The sequence below is a fragment of the Apostichopus japonicus genome, chromosome 5 (genome assembly GCF_037975245.1).
Source record: "Apostichopus japonicus isolate 1M-3 chromosome 5, ASM3797524v1, whole genome shotgun sequence".
NCBI classification, from domain to species: Eukaryota; Metazoa; Echinodermata; class Holothuroidea; order Aspidochirotida; family Stichopodidae; genus Apostichopus; species Apostichopus japonicus.
This window is the reverse complement of record NC_092565.1, coordinates 1,959,694-1,979,375: the sequence shown is the minus strand read 5'-3', so window position 1 is coordinate 1,979,375 and position 19,682 is coordinate 1,959,694. Positions and strand designations below refer to the sequence as shown.

General features: G+C 39.1%; 1 protein-coding gene across 1 annotated transcript in view; it reads right to left on the bottom strand.

Annotated features, from left to right (window-relative positions):
* LOC139968152 (uncharacterized) overlaps positions 1-19,682 on the bottom strand; it is a 92,567-nt gene that overhangs the window by 20,292 nt on the left and 52,593 nt on the right. Inside the window, exon 6 of the mRNA XM_071972547.1 lies at positions 9,610-9,748. Coding sequence (XP_071828648.1) covers positions 9,610-9,748 — 139 coding nt within the window. The remainder of the gene's footprint in view (positions 1-9,609; positions 9,749-19,682) is intronic.

Sequence of the window (19,682 nt, the reverse complement as noted above, 5' to 3'; positions counted from 1 at the left end):
ATTTTGAAGAGTATCAGACTTTCAAACCTTTTAAAATGATAACTCTTATTAAATTTGTAGTTGATGTGGGTCTCTAAAAATATAGCAAGAATGTGTTTGTGATTACTGTCAAAAAGGCGTGATATACTGAATAACATGTGAATATTCAAATGCAATTGTCACTGTGACACGCTTCACATTGTTTAATTGTTTATTGTAAGATTCCAGCTAATATATGGTCACTGAGTCAATTGCATGGTTAAATGATCGACAAACTGCTATATTGAGTTTCCTCCGACTTAAACTTTAGTTCACGAGATTGTCAACAAGTTTTAGCAGCGGCAGTTTACGGCTTCCATACATATTTGAATATGTTTGTTGCTGGACCGTAGAATTCGGAAATATCAATGTTGGATGCTAGCTACGGAGCTACAGAAGCGTAAAAGGGACATTGTACTAACAAATTTATGGACTAGTAGAACGTAATGATGATATAATAATTGCAGTTTCCAGGAACTGATATGTGAAAAGGATCGCTTTGCGTTGAAGACTTTTCGAAGACAAGACAAAAAAACAAACAAAAACGCTATGGCTTGGAGGATTCACACTGAGTACATAGCATCGCACAGTTTTTGTCAATTGATATCCAATCGAGTTTTCCCTTTTCTATTTGCGCCAAGTGAGCCTCCAAGAACCTGCGACGTTTAAATGAGCATTTACAATAATTAGGGTACTTTAATTAGACCTCCATTAACACTACATTGGGGACCCGATGCAACAATGTGGTGCACCCCACCCACTCGCCCCCCCCCATCCTCGTCAGGTTCCCCAATGTGTGGTAAACTGAAACTGTCAATCAAAAGAATCGTTCTTTATTTTATATGAACCTGTTTAATTGCATATGCCTTTGTTATAGAATGTTATCTGTTAATTTTAATGGAAAGTTAGGTGATCGAGGACCACATTGACACCTCATGGACACAACATTTGCCCTTAAACTGGTCCAGAATGGTCGTAGAATTTATCTATATTACAGATGATTCATATTTTGGATATTTGTGGAACTCTCCTTCTATCCAACTATATGTACCCCCTCCGAGTTTAGTCCTGCGAGTTAAGATAGAAATTAAAATATAATTAGCCGGTTCTTGATGATGCCGTTTTTGCGGCTTTAGAAATGGTCGGGTCCAGAATAGCTATTTAGGACATTTAATTAAAAACGGGGACAGGGGGTGGGGTGGGGGCACAAGCCTCGGAACTGGGATATCGAACAATCGGTACTCAGTGTCAGGCTTCCAAAACCTCGGCTAAACTTTGTCGGTCACAGCAGCGCAAATCCATATTTGAAATTTAAGTAATTTCTGCTTAAATTTTGTGCGAAACCTTTTCCAACCTTCAACCTCATCCCCCATGCCCCCTCCCCCCGTTTCAAATGCTCTCTCTTACGATTCCCGTTGTCCTTTCCTTTTTCATAGATTAGTCAGAGATAGATTTCAACAGTCCGTTTATTTGCTCTGTCGATTTCTCAGCCCATCAAGTGATATTCGAAGAAGCAAGGGCGGCGGAACCGGGGGGGGCACAGGGGGCACGTGCCCCCCCCACTTTTCCTCAGGGTTAAAAATGTGCCCTTATTCTACATGAAAATTGAGGTGTCTCAAGTTAGCAAGAGGCCAGGGAACCAGAATGAAACACTCGGGAAGGGCCGTTTCCGGCCATCTGAGGGGTTTGTAAAACCAAAAATTTTCTTGTATGCTCCGCGCCAACTGATGGTGGCGCTCCGCTCAGATAGTCGTGCATACAACTTTGCAAATCCTGGCTTCGCCCCTGACTTTAAATGAATATATGTGAGTCAAACTCAAAGTTATTTCGAATGGAAACAATTTGTTGACATATATTAACAAGAAATAAACTCTAATTCTGAAGATTCCTACATAAGCAACTAGCATCATTTCACCTCATTTGTCTCAATAGAAAACTTGTTCCTTATTTCCCAATTTGCACATTGGATATTGCAGTGCTAGTATGCATATTTTCCTTGAGGGGGGGGGGGCGTTGATGGAGTGATGTGTATACGTAAATAAGATAATACAATAAGAGTTATAAAGGGTACAAAATATCAGGCTACATCAGTCCAATCGAATTTCTGCAAAGTACCCTTTGATGTCGGTGCCCCCCCAGATTAAAAGTGCTTCCGCCGCCCTTGCGAAGAAGTATACTCAAGGCCTATATCATGCACGTAAAGCGATGAAACGCACGTTAAACGTAGACAAATACCCACCGCAATATATGTATGATACATGTATACTGCTTACTATAAATACCATTTCCAGATAAGCAAGAGAAATTTCCAGTCACATCACAATGATAAAGTTTACTGTCTGTCACTTTGCAGTTCACTGGTTGGCTACTCCAGTTGGTTAGTAACAATTACGTATTCAGTAGTTAATTACGTCACAGCCTGGGCTTACTTGGAAAGCGGGGAATTTGAAATCAGGAAGAGGCGGTATCACCAGTAGCAACACGTTGGTTGATTCAAACCGCACTTGATCCTCAATCGAGTTGTACATTGCAAAGAGCATTCAAAATGGATGATTCCGGCTTCCGTGGTTTATTGCAGAAGTAACAGAAAACTCCTTGGAAGCAAGGTTGCCAGTTTATAAAAGTACACCTATTAAGGACTTTCAATTCATCCGTCGCTAGTTTTTAATGATATTCCACAGGAAAATGTTATACGTGTATTGGAAAAAGAAAACACAAACCATTTAGAAGCAGCGACAGTTGGAACTACCGCGGCAGTATGCACATGTTGTGACTTAAAGAAAGCTCGGTGCAAACATTTGAAGGAAGAAATAAAGGCACTCAGAGCACTACTGACTGAGAAGGAACAACTTCTTTCGAAAAAAACAAAAACGAAGTTCTCTGTGCCACTGGATTGTTCGGTACGTAACACTAGGCCTAGACTTATTAATGTAATTTTTCAATCACTAAAAGTCGCCGTTATTTAAACCCTAGACCTGTACAGGCATTCGTTCCTTTTAAAACGAGAAATTAAAAGAGTTAAAATATGACAGTGAAAGAAATTATACAATAATCTCCTTTAAGATATCTGTAAAATGTTTCATGCACAATTTGCCAGGGTAAACTGTTATTGATACATTCAAGTTCTAGCCCTGTGATTATGAACGTCACCCGACCACGTACCCCCTACCTCCCCCCAACCCATAAACAAATCTGCTCTTGAAAACCGTTGAAACATAGGCCTACTGCAAGTTAAAACTTCTCACAAAAGTTGCCATATTTGAGATATTGACAGCATAGGCGTAGGAGCCCAATTTGATTTGGGGGGGCTGTAAAGACTTGCCCGAAAAATATAAGCAAAATTTTTCGCTCCGCGCGTGTTCAACATCTTAATGTTCATATCATATTGGCATGCATCGGTTATTGCACCGCATGCCAATAACATACAATCATTTGCCGTATTATCATAGGCGTACGGGACCATTTCAGTTTTGGGCCAGAAACTTTTGTGCCGAAAGTTCCTGTGACATTATCTAAGCAGAGTGCCACCATCAGTTGGCGCGTAGCGTACAAGAAATTTTTGGGGAAAAAATGCCTCTCAGATTGCCGGAAATGGCACTTTTGAGGCCTTGCAAGTTGCATCTAAACATTCTAAATAGGACACTATATTTTTTAAGCTCCTATTTAGTTTAAGTATTTATTATTTTAACACAGTACTCAGCTACCCCCAGAAAAACATACATTGTTCAACGACATGTAGGCGGGATAATGTCGCTGTGTCGGATGAGAATGCAATTTGTCTCACAATAAAGTATAAAAAATAACAAAGAATATGATTAACCTGTACTTCTAGGCTTGTAGGCACTCGCCCTACCATCCATGAAAAAGAAAATGTTTCTTATATACACTCATGTCGGGGATGTCCAGGTATACAATTGACTAGTTACAAAAAAGAAAAAAGTTTACTGCGTTTTTTCTGTGGCCAAAGATGTCGATAATTGGTGGTGTTACACGGAAATATTCAGGCATCATGATGCTAAATAAAGAAAATCATTAGGCCTATATTAATATCACAAAACAAATAACACAAAACGCTCTCCCCTGCCCCCCCTCCCCCCGCCTTGTACGCCTATGCGTGTTATTACCCTTCCATATTGGTTACAATTATTGGGGAAGTCATTACAATAATGATGAATATAATAATATCAGTTTAACCATTGAAAAACACAATGCAAATTATTTTTCTTTCAGTAGGTGCCCGAAAAATTCTCAGCATATTGCCTGAATTTTCACAAAAATTTTTGGTTGGGGGTTGCAGCCCCCCAGCCCCCCCCCACCCCGCCTCCTACGCCTATGATTGACAGTTGGAGCTAGTACATTTTCCAACAAAAGTGAACTATGCCAACTGATCTTTATATTATGTCTAATTCATACTTATTCTTGTGTCTTTGTTTACAGAAACTTCAAGGTAGATTGAGCGCAATGAAGAACATAGACTGGTCAGAGGAGAGAAAAGACAGACTGTGCAGTGATGTCAACTGAGTATATGTCATCCGAGGAATCTGACATGGAGAGTGAACGAGCTAGGGTACCGTAGTGCAGGAGTTCACTTGGGAGTCGGAAAGACTGAACAAAATAAGGCTGGACTCATTCTATAAGGACGTTCTCCTTAGCGAAACGTCCAGAAAAAAAGGATACTCATCCGTTAGGAAAGGAGACGTATCTTTAAAATGCGTACCGACTGACGCTCCAACTTGGGCTGTTAATTAGGCTGAACAATAATTATGAAGGTATGACCCCCCCCCATCCAAATGGTGAAAATGGTCATTGTTTGATGTGCCGGATTAAGCTTGTGGGAGGCCCGTGGCAAACAATTTATTGGAGCTCCCATAGAGATACATTGGTACCGGATAACGCCGGATGTGAAGCTCACAAAATACATCTATTTGCCCACGGTGGTTATGATACGTAGATTAAAACATCACATAAAAACAGTCATCGATCAACAGTGTAAGGACTGCATATCAAAGTCCATTTCGTTTGACTTCTTTGAACTTTTTGTACCATATACAACGTAGAATAATGTAACGTTATAACAATATTTCTTTGAAATTTTTACCCAACATTTAAACTCGTGCCCCTGTTGCACGTGGATAATCCTGTCCTGAGCGCTTGTTGATTAATGAGGCACCAGGACCAAACAACAAACGCCGCTGTTTCGGATACAAACAAGTTGCAGTGGACGATGTTGTATAATAAAGAAGAGTTTTCTCTAATTTAACATTTGGTTTGTGTAATTATATACCTTTAAAACGAAATCCTGTCTGAGATAAATGCAACAAGGAAGAAAGAATATGTCCATAATAATAGATATCAGATTAATTATTATTTTCTTGTAAGTCTCTCGCTGTTAATGGAAGCCTTTTGTTAAATTTCCCTTCACAGCTAATATTTCCTTAAAGGTATTAAATGTAAATTCAGCTATCCTTAAAATATTTTCAGGAAACAAAAGCCAAGAAAAAAGCATGATTCTATTAATTGTTAATGAATCATTTAGTAAATCATATTTTAAAATAAGACATAGAGCATAGGCCTAATAACTTGTCATCGAAATGTTGTTGTACTTGTACGTTTGTCTTTCATTATTCATGCATGGTTAATTCCAGATTTTCAGGGTAAAGAATTTAGAGATCTTGTTTGGGCTATAATTGAATTTAATATCAAAATATATGTGAATTAAAATAAAAATTAAAGCAGCAACAAAATATTAAGCATGCTACGTAATGAGGTAGGAAATGATGTTCTGTGTCAAGTTCGTTCCACATAAAAGAGGCTGGTACCGTTTCCGGGCCTGGGGGGGTCGATGGGGCGATAACCATCATGGAAAAAGTGCCGAGGAGTTTATATGATCTGATCGAGGATAAGCACACCAAATTTTAAACATAATTTTTTTATTCAATTTAACTGCTGATATGTTAAGTTACTTCAAGTGGGTAGCTGGTTTTCAGAGGTTTTGATTTGCAAACTAGTAACTAAAAATAGAAACATTCCATATTTACTTGGTTTTTCCTTCTTTCACCTGGCATTAAAATCGTTGCATGTGTATATAATTGGCACAATGTAAGTTAAGTAATATTTGGGCATCAAAATACATTCTCCGGACAATAATGCATGTTTTAAAATTTAGAAAGGAAAATGGCTTCTCGAGGTATAAACTTTGTATTCAAAAAGCTAAATATTCATCACGATAATTTATGAGTTGCATTTAGATGTATTTACACATCAGAAGTGGTCTGCGTTCATTTATATAATTTTTGTATGAGTGTAAAAATAACAAATAAACGCTTACGATGCGATGTGAGATGCAAATATATAAATAAAAAGTAGAAAATCTAACAAGTGTGAAAATATGTTTATTATTTTCAATTTTCTTTCAATCAAATTTAATATTTGATAGAGATTGTCCATGTATTTCTCAGCCTAATCAAGCCGATTAAGACTCCCTAAACGTGGCGAATAAGCCCCTGTATTGGTCGTAAGTAATGTGTTTACGATGACCACATTTCTCTGTATATATTGGTGTAATCATGGCGTTTACGATGATCCATGCGAGAAGTTTACTGCTGGATTCAAACGTAAACTCCAGATTAACGGTCATGTTTAAGGTAGCGAATCTGTATTTGTGACCGGAAACGTAAAGATTACCCTTCCCTGAAACGTACGCACGATTAAGTAAGCTTCCACCGTAATTGGATGACACTTGGCGTTTACGGTCACCGCGAACTCGGTAAATAAGTCATCGCGAACGCGGAAAACTCACATGTTTAAGGTGGGTCGTAAGCTAACCTTAATCACTAGTTTCAGGAATGGAAACATAACGGAAACAGGCATGGAACGCGGAATTTCCGTCGCAATTACAGACCGAAAACGGTGATTTAAATGCGTGTTTTTTCCCCGTGTACATAGTAGTTCGTGCCCCCCGGGTTAGAAAATCCTGGATACTCCCCTGATTATTATATTATCGTTGATGACGAAAAAAATAACTAAGATGACAATGAAGACACATGGGCGGCGATCATGGGGGGGACGAGGGGGACATGTCCCCCCCCAATATTTTAGGTGGGGGATATAGTATCTAATATCTCCCCCAATATTTGGTGCCATAGTGTTTGTTGATCATATTTTTTGTTTATGATATTGCTAGTAATTTCAAAATAGAAAATGCTAAGATGCAACTTACAAGGCCTGGGAAGTGCCATTTCCAGCGATCTGGGAGGCATTTTCGGCCAAAATTTTCTTTTACGCTTCGCGCCAATTTATGGTGGCGCTACGCTTAGATAGTTTGCTTAAAAGCTTCGCCCCTCCCTTGTCAAATTCCTTTCAACGCGCCTGTCTGACTTTCACCAAAAGTAGTTTTTACTTTTTTTTTCGAAATGAATTAGCTAGACGGATTGCATCCGTAATGATGTTTGGTTTGCCGATAAAAAAAGGAAAATAGGTCTGTAGCAACCAGTAACCATATATACTATAACGAATATATATACTATAGTGCGAACCATGGGCGGGACTTTTTCCCAGACCTTAGTACACTTTTTTGTTGTTTTTGCAAACAAATGTGCACAACCCTAATCGAAATTATTCCCCCAAAACAGCCCTATCAAATAGGCCTATTTTTTTCGAATCTAAGTCGAATTTGTGTTTAACATCGTAACATGTAGCATGCAGAATAACTGAAGCTGGAGCTAGCATATGGTTCACAGCACAGGTTACGAATCCTGGAGCTAACACACTAGCGATTCAATTCTGCATGTGATTAATCCGCTGCATGTGCTACAGTGCTAGCTTCAGGAATTGATTTTCAACGTTGCAGCTCTACTGAATGCGTTGAATAACTAAATCCAGAGAAACGATTTACGAAAGCCAGAATAGCATATTGGGTATATCAATAATTAAATTCAATACACAGTGTATTGAATTTGTTGCACCTTGTCGCATTGTAAAATCCACAAAGTCACCCCGCCTCGACTTCAGTGGCAACGGAACCAGTGGACTTGAGGGGCTTATCCCCCATGAAAAAAGTGGGGAGGGGGTAAAGGTATGTTCAGCACCCAATATTTGCCAAGTGTTCCAAGAAGTGGGTACCGCGGGAAGAATTTCGAAGTGGGTGCTGAACATATTCTTGATCGGTCCAATGCACAATATATTAATAATTTTAGGGGGAAAGAACTGTCTAGTTGCGATTTATTGTTACCATAGGTGTCATTTTTGCTGATCTAGGATTTCCTTTTTGCTTAAAATTTTGACGCGCGGTGCCAACTGATGGTGGAGCACCGCCTAAATAGTGATGTATAAGCTTCAGTTGTACATCACCATATAAGTTCTTCTATCCGTCCTCCCTAAATTTACACACATTCATGAATTGATTAGATGCAATTTAAAGCCTACATGGGTGTTAATTTTACCGATCTAAGGGTACCTTTCATCGAAAATTTCGACGCTCCTTGCCAACCGATGATGGCGCTCCGCTTAGATAGTGACATATAACAAAAGTTGTATATCACCATCTGACCATATGTTCTACTATCAATCCTCTTCAAATTTTTAAACGATAATTAACTATCTAAATACAATTGCAGACATGAGATCCATATTTCAAGGATGGGTACATGCAGCTTAGAGCACTCGGGAAGTGCCGTTTCTGGCCATCTGGAGGGTTTGTAAAGCCAAAAAAAATGTGTACGTGCCGCGCCAACCAATGGTGGCGCTACGCTTAGATAGTCTTGCTGGCAGGTTTGCCCCCCCCACTTTCACAACTCAAATCCTGCCCCTGGCGCGAACAATTTTTGGGATGAGAGTTGGTACAAGCCTGCACAAAAGCACATTTTTGAAACAGTTCGCCGCCCCTGGGCAGACATGCATATTTTTTGTACCAAATAACTACCTTCAATCAGGGAGTCGTAATAGAAAACTGCTTTAATTCCTTGGATGCTTTCTTTTTTCCAGAAAATGCTGTTACTTATATATTTTTGCTTTTTCTCCCATTATGGGGACATTCCATTTGTAATGCAATATCTTGGGTATGTCTCAACATGCTCAGTAAAATTTACCTCGGTATTCAGTAATCTGTCATGTCTTACAGAGATTGAGTAGTTTGCTTCCAATTGACAGTTGTTGCATTATCTTTAAAAGTTAGAGACTACAAGCTTTACTGTACCTTTTGTCATTGGTTGCGAGGAATGTTTTAGCTGTGTGTTAGTGTCTACATAAGGCCTTATACAGAATAGCACAGAGTACCTGCAGCTGGTCCAGATCAGATTCCGGCCATTCCTCGGTATAAATTAAGCATGCATAGCCTACTCCGCTAATCGGGTTCAGATAAGACAAAGGACCATTTTCAGAAAAATCAGAAGGTACCTTGCAACTGAGATAAAAAAAAATGTAGTTTAACTACTGCGCTGGATCAAGGTGACCTTAGAGTACATTTAAGTGGGCTTTCTAACATCACGCCCGGGTTGAGCTCTCAAAATATCAAACTCATAGGAAATGAAACAGCAGTGGCAGAAAATTAACTCATTGTTCAAATTTGAGCAAAATAATAAATTTTAAACTGACCTTTATTCTTCTGGCACTTAATGAAGTTTGTTTGGTTAACTCCAATATCTTTTTCTTGTTCAAACTGCTCCCATAACTCTGCAGCCCATTACACCAATATTCCTCAAGGAGTTTACTCTCATCAGCAATTAGTGAATTCCTATAAAAAACACAGAAAAGTAAATTCTGCTGGGGAAGCAATTTATTTAATTCACAAGAAGCCTATTTAGCAACATGTAGTAATATTTCAAAAGCATAATTGCTTAAATACTTTTAATTAAACCAACTCATCTTCCATTATTTCAGTTTGTTGATAGTTTGTGATCAAATATTTCATGTACCAGCAAATTTATAATGGACTTTATTACCAATCTAGAGGAAATAATACCATTTCTGCATGTCCTGGCAATATTCAGGTGAGCATGCAAGGTGCCCAGGTCTTTCCTATGGAACGCCAAAAGGACCACATGTTGGCGCTACTACCCTAAACAGGAGGTGCTACTACCCTAAACAGGAGGTGCTACTACCCTAAACAGGGGGTGCTACTAGTCTAAACAGGAGGTGCTACTACTCTAAAATCCGAGTTGACATTTTGCGGCTGTCACCGGTATTTTCGGAAATTCTTGAGCAAGATGTTTGACTTGCCCTGTGGGATTTCATTGGTTGTCATCCGGTGTCATCCGGTGTCATTCACGAATGATAATTAACCCTGCACAAAGTCAATTGTCATTCGCTGTCATTCATTTTAGTTTGTCCTTACCCACGGCCCAGTCACAGGCACATAATTCCAAAGGTTGGGACTAAATTCCAATCGCTCTTCCCAAATGATTTGCTGAGGTATAGACCTTAAAGACGGGCTGTGACTATGGGTTTCATGAATGTATATTTTTCTGCGGTGTGCTCTCGGAAGAAATTTACACAGTTCAGGCTTCAAATGTATGTTAAGCCTAAATCAAAATAGGTAAATAAATAGGTTTATATATACAGACGGTTGTGTATGTAAAACCTTTAAATTTTGAAGAAACAAAATTCAAAAGTTGTTGTTTAGTTTCACGGTTTCTGCTTCTGCTTCTGTTTCTGTAGGATACTCGTTAAAAACCCCTCTCGGGTATCACAACGAGGATGTTGCTGTGCAGCGCAGCAGAGCTAATAATAATGCGTGGGCAATCTTGTCTCAAACACCTCAAGACTAGGGCTCTCTTTAACGGCCAAGGATAATGTATTCCAGTCTTTTATGGTCCTAGGATAGAAGCTATACTGAAAAGCACGATGATTATGTGGAATCTGAGGATAGCGACCACGCCTCCCTGGTTTCAAGAAGGGATTAGTCTCGTTTGGGACTACAATTAGGCCATTAATAATTTGGTAAAAGAGCATAAGTCTGGCCCTTTTCCTTCTTTCTGTGAGGGGTTCCCACTTCAAAGTCTTCAAGATCTCAGTGATGCTGGATTGCCTACGGAAATCTCAAGTTACAAAGCGTGCTGCCTTCCTTTGAATTTTTTCTATTTTATCTTGGTCTGAGACCTTATAGGGGTCCCAAATATGAGCTGAATATTCAAGAGTAGAACGACACATAGACATATAGGCCAATTCACGTAATTCTGGTGGGCAAGAGTGCAATTCCTATTAAGGAAGCCAAGGGTTCTGCTGGTCCTAGAGCAAATCTTATCAATATGAGTAGAGAAAGATAAATTGTCACTAAACAGGATACCAAGATAAGGTTGCGCAGTGACGCACTCCAATATTTGATTGTATATGGAGTAAAAGAACACAGATTTTGCCCCGCTACGCTTTGTAGACATCATGAAGCATTTAGAGGGATTGAATTTCATGTCCCACAGCGTAGCCCAGGATTCAAGAGCCTTTAGATCTTTCTGGAGGATGAGATGGTCGTCAAATGAGTGAATAGGCCTATATAGCAAAGCATCATCCGCAAATAAACAAAGTTGCGATTTAATGTGATAAGTAATGTCGTTTATATAGCATAAGAACAGAACTGGGCCAAGACAGGTGCCTTGTGGAACACCTGAGAGAACAGGAGCAGATGTTGATGATATTCCATCGATAATCACACTTTGGGTCCTATGTGACAAGAAACTATTGATCCAATAGGAGAGATCTCCCAGAATTCCAAAATGGCCGATCTTGGCCAGCAATTTACGATGAGAAACTACATCAAATGCCTTAGAGAAGTCATGGATGGATGGATGGATGGATGGATGGATGGATGGATGGATGGATGGATGGATGGATGGATGGATGGATGGATGGATGGATGGATGGATGGATGGATGGATGGATGGATGGATGGATGGATGGATGGATGGATGGATGGATGGATGGATGGATGGATGGATGGATGGATGGATGGATGGATGGATGGATGGATGGATGGATGGATGGATGGATGGATGGATGGATGGATGGATGGATGGATGGATGGATGGATGGATGGATGGATGGATGGATGGATGGATGGATGGATGGATGGATGGATGGATGGATGGATGGATGGATGGATGGATGGATGGATGGATGGATGGATGGATGGATGGATGGATGGATGGATGGATGGATGGATGGATGGATGGATGGATGGATGGATGGATGGATGGATGGATGGATGGATGGATGGATGGATGGATGGATGGATGGATGGATGGATGGATTTGTTCAAACACAAGAGCTCTAAAACAGACATGAAATTGAAAACGCATAACGATGAAACACATATAAAAAGTGATATTGCATGAGTAATAAATACCGGTAGGCTATCGACAATGGTATAAAAACATTGCGATAAAAGTGACGATGTAAAAAAGTACGAATGATGAGAAATATGTACGGCATGAACCATAAAATGTATACTTGTACGATAAACAGAGCGCTAATTCATATAAAACAGAATTCAGAACAAATAAGACATAAGATACAGGGAGTGATAAATAAGTTAGCGACTATGATGCGCGTTGAAAATCTTCACTGCAGATGGTTAAAAACTGTTGGTGAAACGCTTCGAACCTCTAAAAGCTAGTAATCTGAGGGAAGGAAATTGAAATGCACAAATGCTGGGTGGGAATGATCTTTCACAATACATCTACATTAATTAGTTACAATTGTTAAAATAATATAAATACATCATGCACTTGTCATCCGGCCTCTGAAAAGATCATGCTAGGATTGAAACGTCAGGCCCATTTACTTTGACGCATTAGTTACTATTGTATACTACCGAACACAGCCTCGTCCCCATCATTAAGATACATGTAGAACATATTTCGTTCGATCAATCGGGAAACCTTTGCCTCTTTGGATTGGAAACGATGCACAACTCTGATAGTTGAACTATGAGATATGCGATTAATATATTACTAGGTGTGATTGAAACAATTGGTTGATTCTTACTACACGGTTAATTAGCATATACTATCTAGAATTAACTGTCTTGAGCCTGTTTGAGTTACATTTAAGGAAATAAAAAATCACTGACCAATAAGTTTGGCATTCAAATGTTTCTTTCGTGGTGCAAATCGCGACGTCCTCTCTTAATCATTGTTACACTTATGTCCAACATTTCAGCCATTTGTTGATTTGTAAAACCCATCTCTACATATTCGCGTATCTTCCCGTCCACGTTGAACGACATTCTTTGTAATTATAATATGGATTCTTTTTCGCGTAAACTGTTTGAATTTTCCCACAAGTTAATATCGAAACTAACGTTTCATATGGTAGTAAGCGTTGATACTCTCAATCTGTACAGACATGACATATGTAAGAAAACTGAAGAGTGACCTTCGTTGACACCGTGTGCATATTGTTTCGGAAAGACGACTTGGAAGCATGCCTTGGTTACAGGGTAGTAGCACCTTCCATTTAGGGTAGTAAAACCACTAATTTACAGTAGCATCGCCGCCTGTGGTATAAGTAGTAGCATCGCCTATTTAGACTCTGACTAGTGCCGCCTCCTTTTTACAGTAGCATCATCACTTAGGAGTAGTAGCACCTCCTGTTTAGAGTAGTAACATCTCCTGTTTAGAGTAGTAGCACCTCCTAATAAGAGTAGTAACACCCCCTGTTTAGAGTAGTAGCACCTCCTGTTTACGTAGCACCTCCTGTTTAGAGTAGCCACCTGTGGTCCTTTTGGCGTTCCATACTTTCCAGGCCTGCATTATGCCTTATAGCTTGTCCTCACTGTTTTATGCTACCTCAGTTGATTCTTCTCTAATTTGTCAATGGGGAATATGGCATGACATTTTGATCTCTTAGAAGGTTATCATCACAGCTGCTGCTGAGGATTAATGCCATAAATTTAACTTCAAAATCTTCTCAAGCTGAGATAATTTGCAAGGACAGGATGCAGTAACAAATTGCAGTGGATTTATAATTTATTTCAGAAACACTTAGTTTCTACAGCACTAATCAACAGGCCTGGACAGCTAAAAGAAAACCTCTACTCCTTTAGGAACATCACTACATTGATTGAGGATGAGGGGATTGAAAACAAACTATAGGCTTATGTTGTAACTGCCCTGTATACAGAATGTTAGATAAGGGTACCAGTTAGCCATGAGTAGATGGAAAATGAACAATTGGTACTGTCATCATTATTATGTAGAATAATGGTTGACTGACTTCATACAGTACCTTGTATTGATCGATGGCAGAGGCATAAAGGGGCCCGGTTAGAGCCTTCCCCAATCACTGATGAAATGATAGTTCCCCACATCAGCTGCTAGTATTTCAGCTTTGATCCTAAAATTGTGTCTTCTAGTTTCATTAATGACACAGTTGTTGTTAAGATGTGTTGTTGTATGTCCTATTTGTTTTGGCAATACATATTTAAGTCAAGTGTAAAAAGCTTCAATTCAAACAGCCAACATTCACTTTTTGTGAAGAATGGTAAAAGGTTCAAATTCTGGTTTCTCCACCTTTAAGAAATTCCTATGAAACTAGTTTTGTTTATGCCGTTATTGTCATTTAACTGGCATACATGCTCATATTTGCAGGAATGAATTGCCTTACAATAACATAGTTATGCTATAGAGGTTCATTTAACAGAAACTATGCTTTGTTAATATATATCTTTGTTGGATATATAAAAAAAAAACATTAAATGGTCTCAACGCAACCCTTGTTTAAACAAGCCAAAAAAAGGAAGAAATTTTTTTTTTTATGTGGGGATTTGTCTTCATATCATTAACAAAGCCAACTGTAGTATGGTTGGGCAAAGGTCTTTATTACAAGTAAGCTAGCATAATTTCTGCATTGAATTTCTTAATATTAGGGCAGTTATTTCACATCAGTTCTCTACAAAACCAAAATGCAAATGCATTGAGGTTTCGATGACTTTAATGCACTAGACTTCTGCTTGCTAGTATAACCAGAACTGTTACAATAACACTATGGCATGCTAACACAGGTCTAATGTACGTGGTTATAAACACCTCCATCAAAAACAATAGGGTTCTTGTACTCAATGTTATGAATCCACACACCAAGTATTACAAAACCAAACCAAATTTCTAATAACTTTGCACATTAAGGGTGCCGAGGAGTCCACTAATGGACAATTTAGATTGGTATATGCCCACGAAACTTCAAAGAATCAACTTGAAAGAAGCTAATACAGGTCACTGGAGGTCAACCTGAGGTCAAAGGTCACCCAAATGCAGGTCGACTATTGTATTACAATAGCGTAACTCCCAACCTTGATGGACATTTGGTTCTCAAGTTATTGCAAAAATACTAGTTTTTGACCCCTAATTGACCTTTTTTGACCTTGGATCACATGACCATTACGTTTTGAAATGATCCCTTACCCCATTCACAACTAGTCCCAAAATATCAACTATGTCGGACCCTGTCAATGGGAGTTATTGGTTGTTTTAATATTTTGGTTATTGGCCTCTAACTGACCTTTGGTGACCTTCACAGGCACCTAAAAAAAATAGGGCACATTGACCTTGGATCACATGACCATTATGTTTTGAAATGATCCCTTACCCCATTCACAACTAGTCCCAAAATATCAACTATGTCGGACCCTGTCAATGGGAGTTATTGGTTGTTTTAATATTTTGGTTATTGGCCTCTAACTGACCTTTGGTGACCTTCACTGGCACCTAAAAAAATAGGGCACATCTACTCAATGTGGTACTCATATCAGTGGCGGCGGAACCGGGGGGCTTGGGGGCTCAGCCCCCCCTATGAAAAAGTTGAGGGGGCAAATGCAGGATAAGCCCCCCCAATATTTACCAAGGCTCCAAAACGTGCATCTGCCCATTTTTCAATGCATACTTGTCGATCTGTCCGATGCACACGTATACTATATAGGTGTAATAATTTTAGTAATTGCTGGGGGACCCTGGTCCCTTGGGCCGTCCCCTGGCTATAGACCACATTGTCACCCCAACCGCATCTGGCACGCCCCGTGAAAAGTGGAAGCAGTGAGTGTGAGTACCGGTAAGCGTAACACAACTTCGTCTTAGGCCAATGACTTGCCTCATTTCAGCCATTTCTCCAACATCCCCTTACTTAGTGGCGGAGCGTCCATATATACCCCCTCCTGACGGACTCAAATGGACTGCTGGCGCCCTTTTCAGCTTTTCACAACTTTTAACTTATTCGCGATTATTGACTATTTTATGGCGCTCTGATATACCTATTGACATTTGTCATATTCTGTTGGTGTAATTTTCCGACAAAATGGCGACGACACCTATTTATTCTCCGTTTATCTGCAAATTAGCAAGGCCTGGAAAGGGTCATTTCCTGCAATCTAGGGAGTAACTTTACTCAAATATTTTCTGTACGCTCCGCGCCAACCTGTGGTGGCGCTCCGCTTAGATAGTGTCGAAAGCGCCCCTACAGACCATTCTTGCCCCCCTGACCAATACCCCTAGCTCCGCCACTGCCCTTACTACACTCAAAAACGTCTTTTGCGAGTACACTACAAGTAATAGCTACTCTCTGAAAACACCATCGAATATACAAATTACAATGTTTTTACAGACTTTTACGTGCAATCTGAGAAATTGCAGGCTTGAGACCCATATTTTAGGGCCAGGTATTCGCAGCATAAAACACTCGGGAAGTGCCGTTTCCGGCCATCTGGGGGTGTGAAAAAACCCAAAATTTTCTTGTACGCTCCGCGCCAACCGATGGTGGCGCTCCGCTTAGATAGTCTCCACACATTAGCCCCCCCAATAATTTTTCCGTTCCGCCGTGCCTGACTCATATACACCAAATATTAGATTGGTCCAAGCTTCCCTACTTGAGATACCGTGTTTAGAAGCCAGGCATCACACACACACACACACGCCAACCTGACTACATAGGTTCCTTTTGCTAAAGCAAGGAACCAAAAAGTAACAATACCCTAAAATGGCATATACCACTTTTTAAGCTAACTTGAGTGAACTTGTTCAAAGCTCAAAGGCCATTGAGCGATTTTAAGTGAAAACAAACAAAAAAGGAACAACAATTCCTACCTTGCAGTGTAAAGTATCTTGCTGATCTCCATTAACACTAATTAACTTCCACTAACTACATCGGTCACTTTTGTACATTGGAGCAGATAGTATGTCTGGTGTACCGGAAAAAGCATGTACGGACAGAACAAGTAAGAAAACAAAATTTAAAGCTGAAGGCATACAAAGTAAACGTTTCCCTTTGAACAAGAATAAAACTACTTCAAACAACATACAGAAAAAGTTCATATCAACATTGGCAAGAGTCAGTTTTGCTTGGGCAACCTATCACATGACATATCACATAACAAACGATTGTTGTCTGTTCAATGAATGCTTTGCTCAATATGAGGAGCTTCAGGTATATGCCACTATGAACAGCGAACCTGCCAACTTGTTCGACACAAATTATTAAGTGACTTTCTACGTAATCTGCCAATGCTCGGTCCCGGCAGTTTTCAAAAGGTAACTAATCCTTCTGTAACAATACCTTAAAATTAACAATACAGCTTGGTAAGCTTTCTTCAGTGAACTTGTTAAAAACTCAAAGGCCACTGAGCAGTTTTAAATGACATCAAACAAACAAAAATAGGCAACAAAATTTCTTCTTTGCAGGTAGGTTGAAGTCCAGAAGGACCTTGCTAAAATTAATACAAACTCCTTAACTTCTACAAAACACTTTCTTCATTTTTGCGCATTTGAGCAGATATTACTTCTGGTGTACAAGAAAAAAGCTGAGGGAACATATCAGAAAGCAACAAAATTTAAAACCTGAAGGAAAATCAAGTAAAAGCTTACATCTGAACAAGAATGAAACTACTTCAAACAAAAACAGGTCACAGAGAAGATGATGTCAATACAACAGTCATGTATCCCTGGGCAAACTATCATGTGAAACAAGTGACAATTAATAGTTTTTGTTCAGTGAATCCATTGCTCAATAGAAGGAGCCTCAGATTTATTCAACTACCAGTGAAATTCAGTTACAAACCATATATGGGTGAGGTTGGTGCCTAAAGTTTCAAAATGTAACTAATCTTTCGGTAACAATGATTAAAAATGATAAATACCCCTCTTAAGCGTATTTCAGTGAACTTGTGTCCAAAACTCTTGCGTCAAAATCACTGATAAAACTGCTGTACAGGTTGCAGTCTGAAATGAATAGATCTGCATATGAACTCCTTACTTTTGTACAAAGTTTTTCTGTCCCTTTCATGCAATAGAACAGATTTTGTTTCTGATGTAATCTTTAATATTAGTCCACCTTCGATTACAAAGACATAGTTCCAGACTCATACAGTTCACTATTGCTGACTTTCCAGGCAATTTTGATGCTGCAATGTATTGACCCAAGTGCCGATGGACAGCTGCTTGCTCCTGAGTAGTCCATGGTGTTTTCTTCTGTTTGTCTTTGGGCATTGGCTCTAAAAATTTGAAAGAGATAGAACAGATCAAGACACAGAAATATTTTAAAGCTGCACTTCTAGTGGTCGGCTATAGTGACAATGTCTCCTTTCATGTTATGTACTGTACTGAGATCATAAATATGCTGGGCAAACAGATAGTTTTCATTTCAACAAAACTTAACTTTCCAACAATTACAATGAGAGACAATATCTAAAAGCAATATGAGCACTTTTACATTTTCATTTTCAAATAAAAAATATCAGCTTGTTAAGTATTGTGTTTTAAACAGCATGACTACTAAGGAGTACTAATGTAAATCAAGCATTGACGGTTTTCTTTTTCTTTCAAAACATTTTTGTTTATCCTCCCCATCCCATAAGCATACTGTTCCAATTTGCTCTTTAAAGCTCTACTTTTCTAGATATAAAGCCAACTGGTAATCTACAAAGCTGTGAAGTTATTGAACTGACCACAAAGCAGGAAAAAGCATTCAAGTTTGTTTGCAATTAAAGCTTACTCTTCTTTTTTTTTCTTCTTTTTTTATAAACTTCAAACCAGAGCTCAAAGATATTGAATCAAGTGAATTTCTATACCTTTTTGAGCATCATTCAGAGAGTGTCCTTTCTTGATATCACTGTCATCAACAGGCTGCTAAATAGAGTCATCTTGATCAGAATCTTCTTGCTCATAGTCTCCTTCTGTTGCAGATTCTGTACATGAAAAAAGAAAATCATATAAGTACGTACAAGGATCAACACTTTTGATGGCTAACATTGAGGAAGGTTAGAGATTGGCTTAACAGTTGAACAAGGACCTGCATACTCCACAACCTGTGTGAAAGATATCACATCACACTCACTGGTGAATGCAGTTAGATGGACTACCTGGCTCTTACGATTGAAATTTGGGGTGTTACCCTTCAACTACCTGATTGAGGCAAATACTACTATAATCAAAAGTTGGCAAAGGACTGATTGATAAGTGGGGAAACTAGTTGGGCAATTTATTTGATTTAAAACTTGGCACAATAATTGATATCAAACCCCTTTACTGTCTGCCAAGACATATTCTACCACTTGAGCCAATGCAAATCATTTAGTGTGTTTAAGCCAACTTTTAACCATCTCGATCACAATATCAAGAACCTCATTTGCTAAGCAAACCTCACCACTAAAAGATCTGCTGCTTTGGCCCTACCTATAGCATGCAATAACT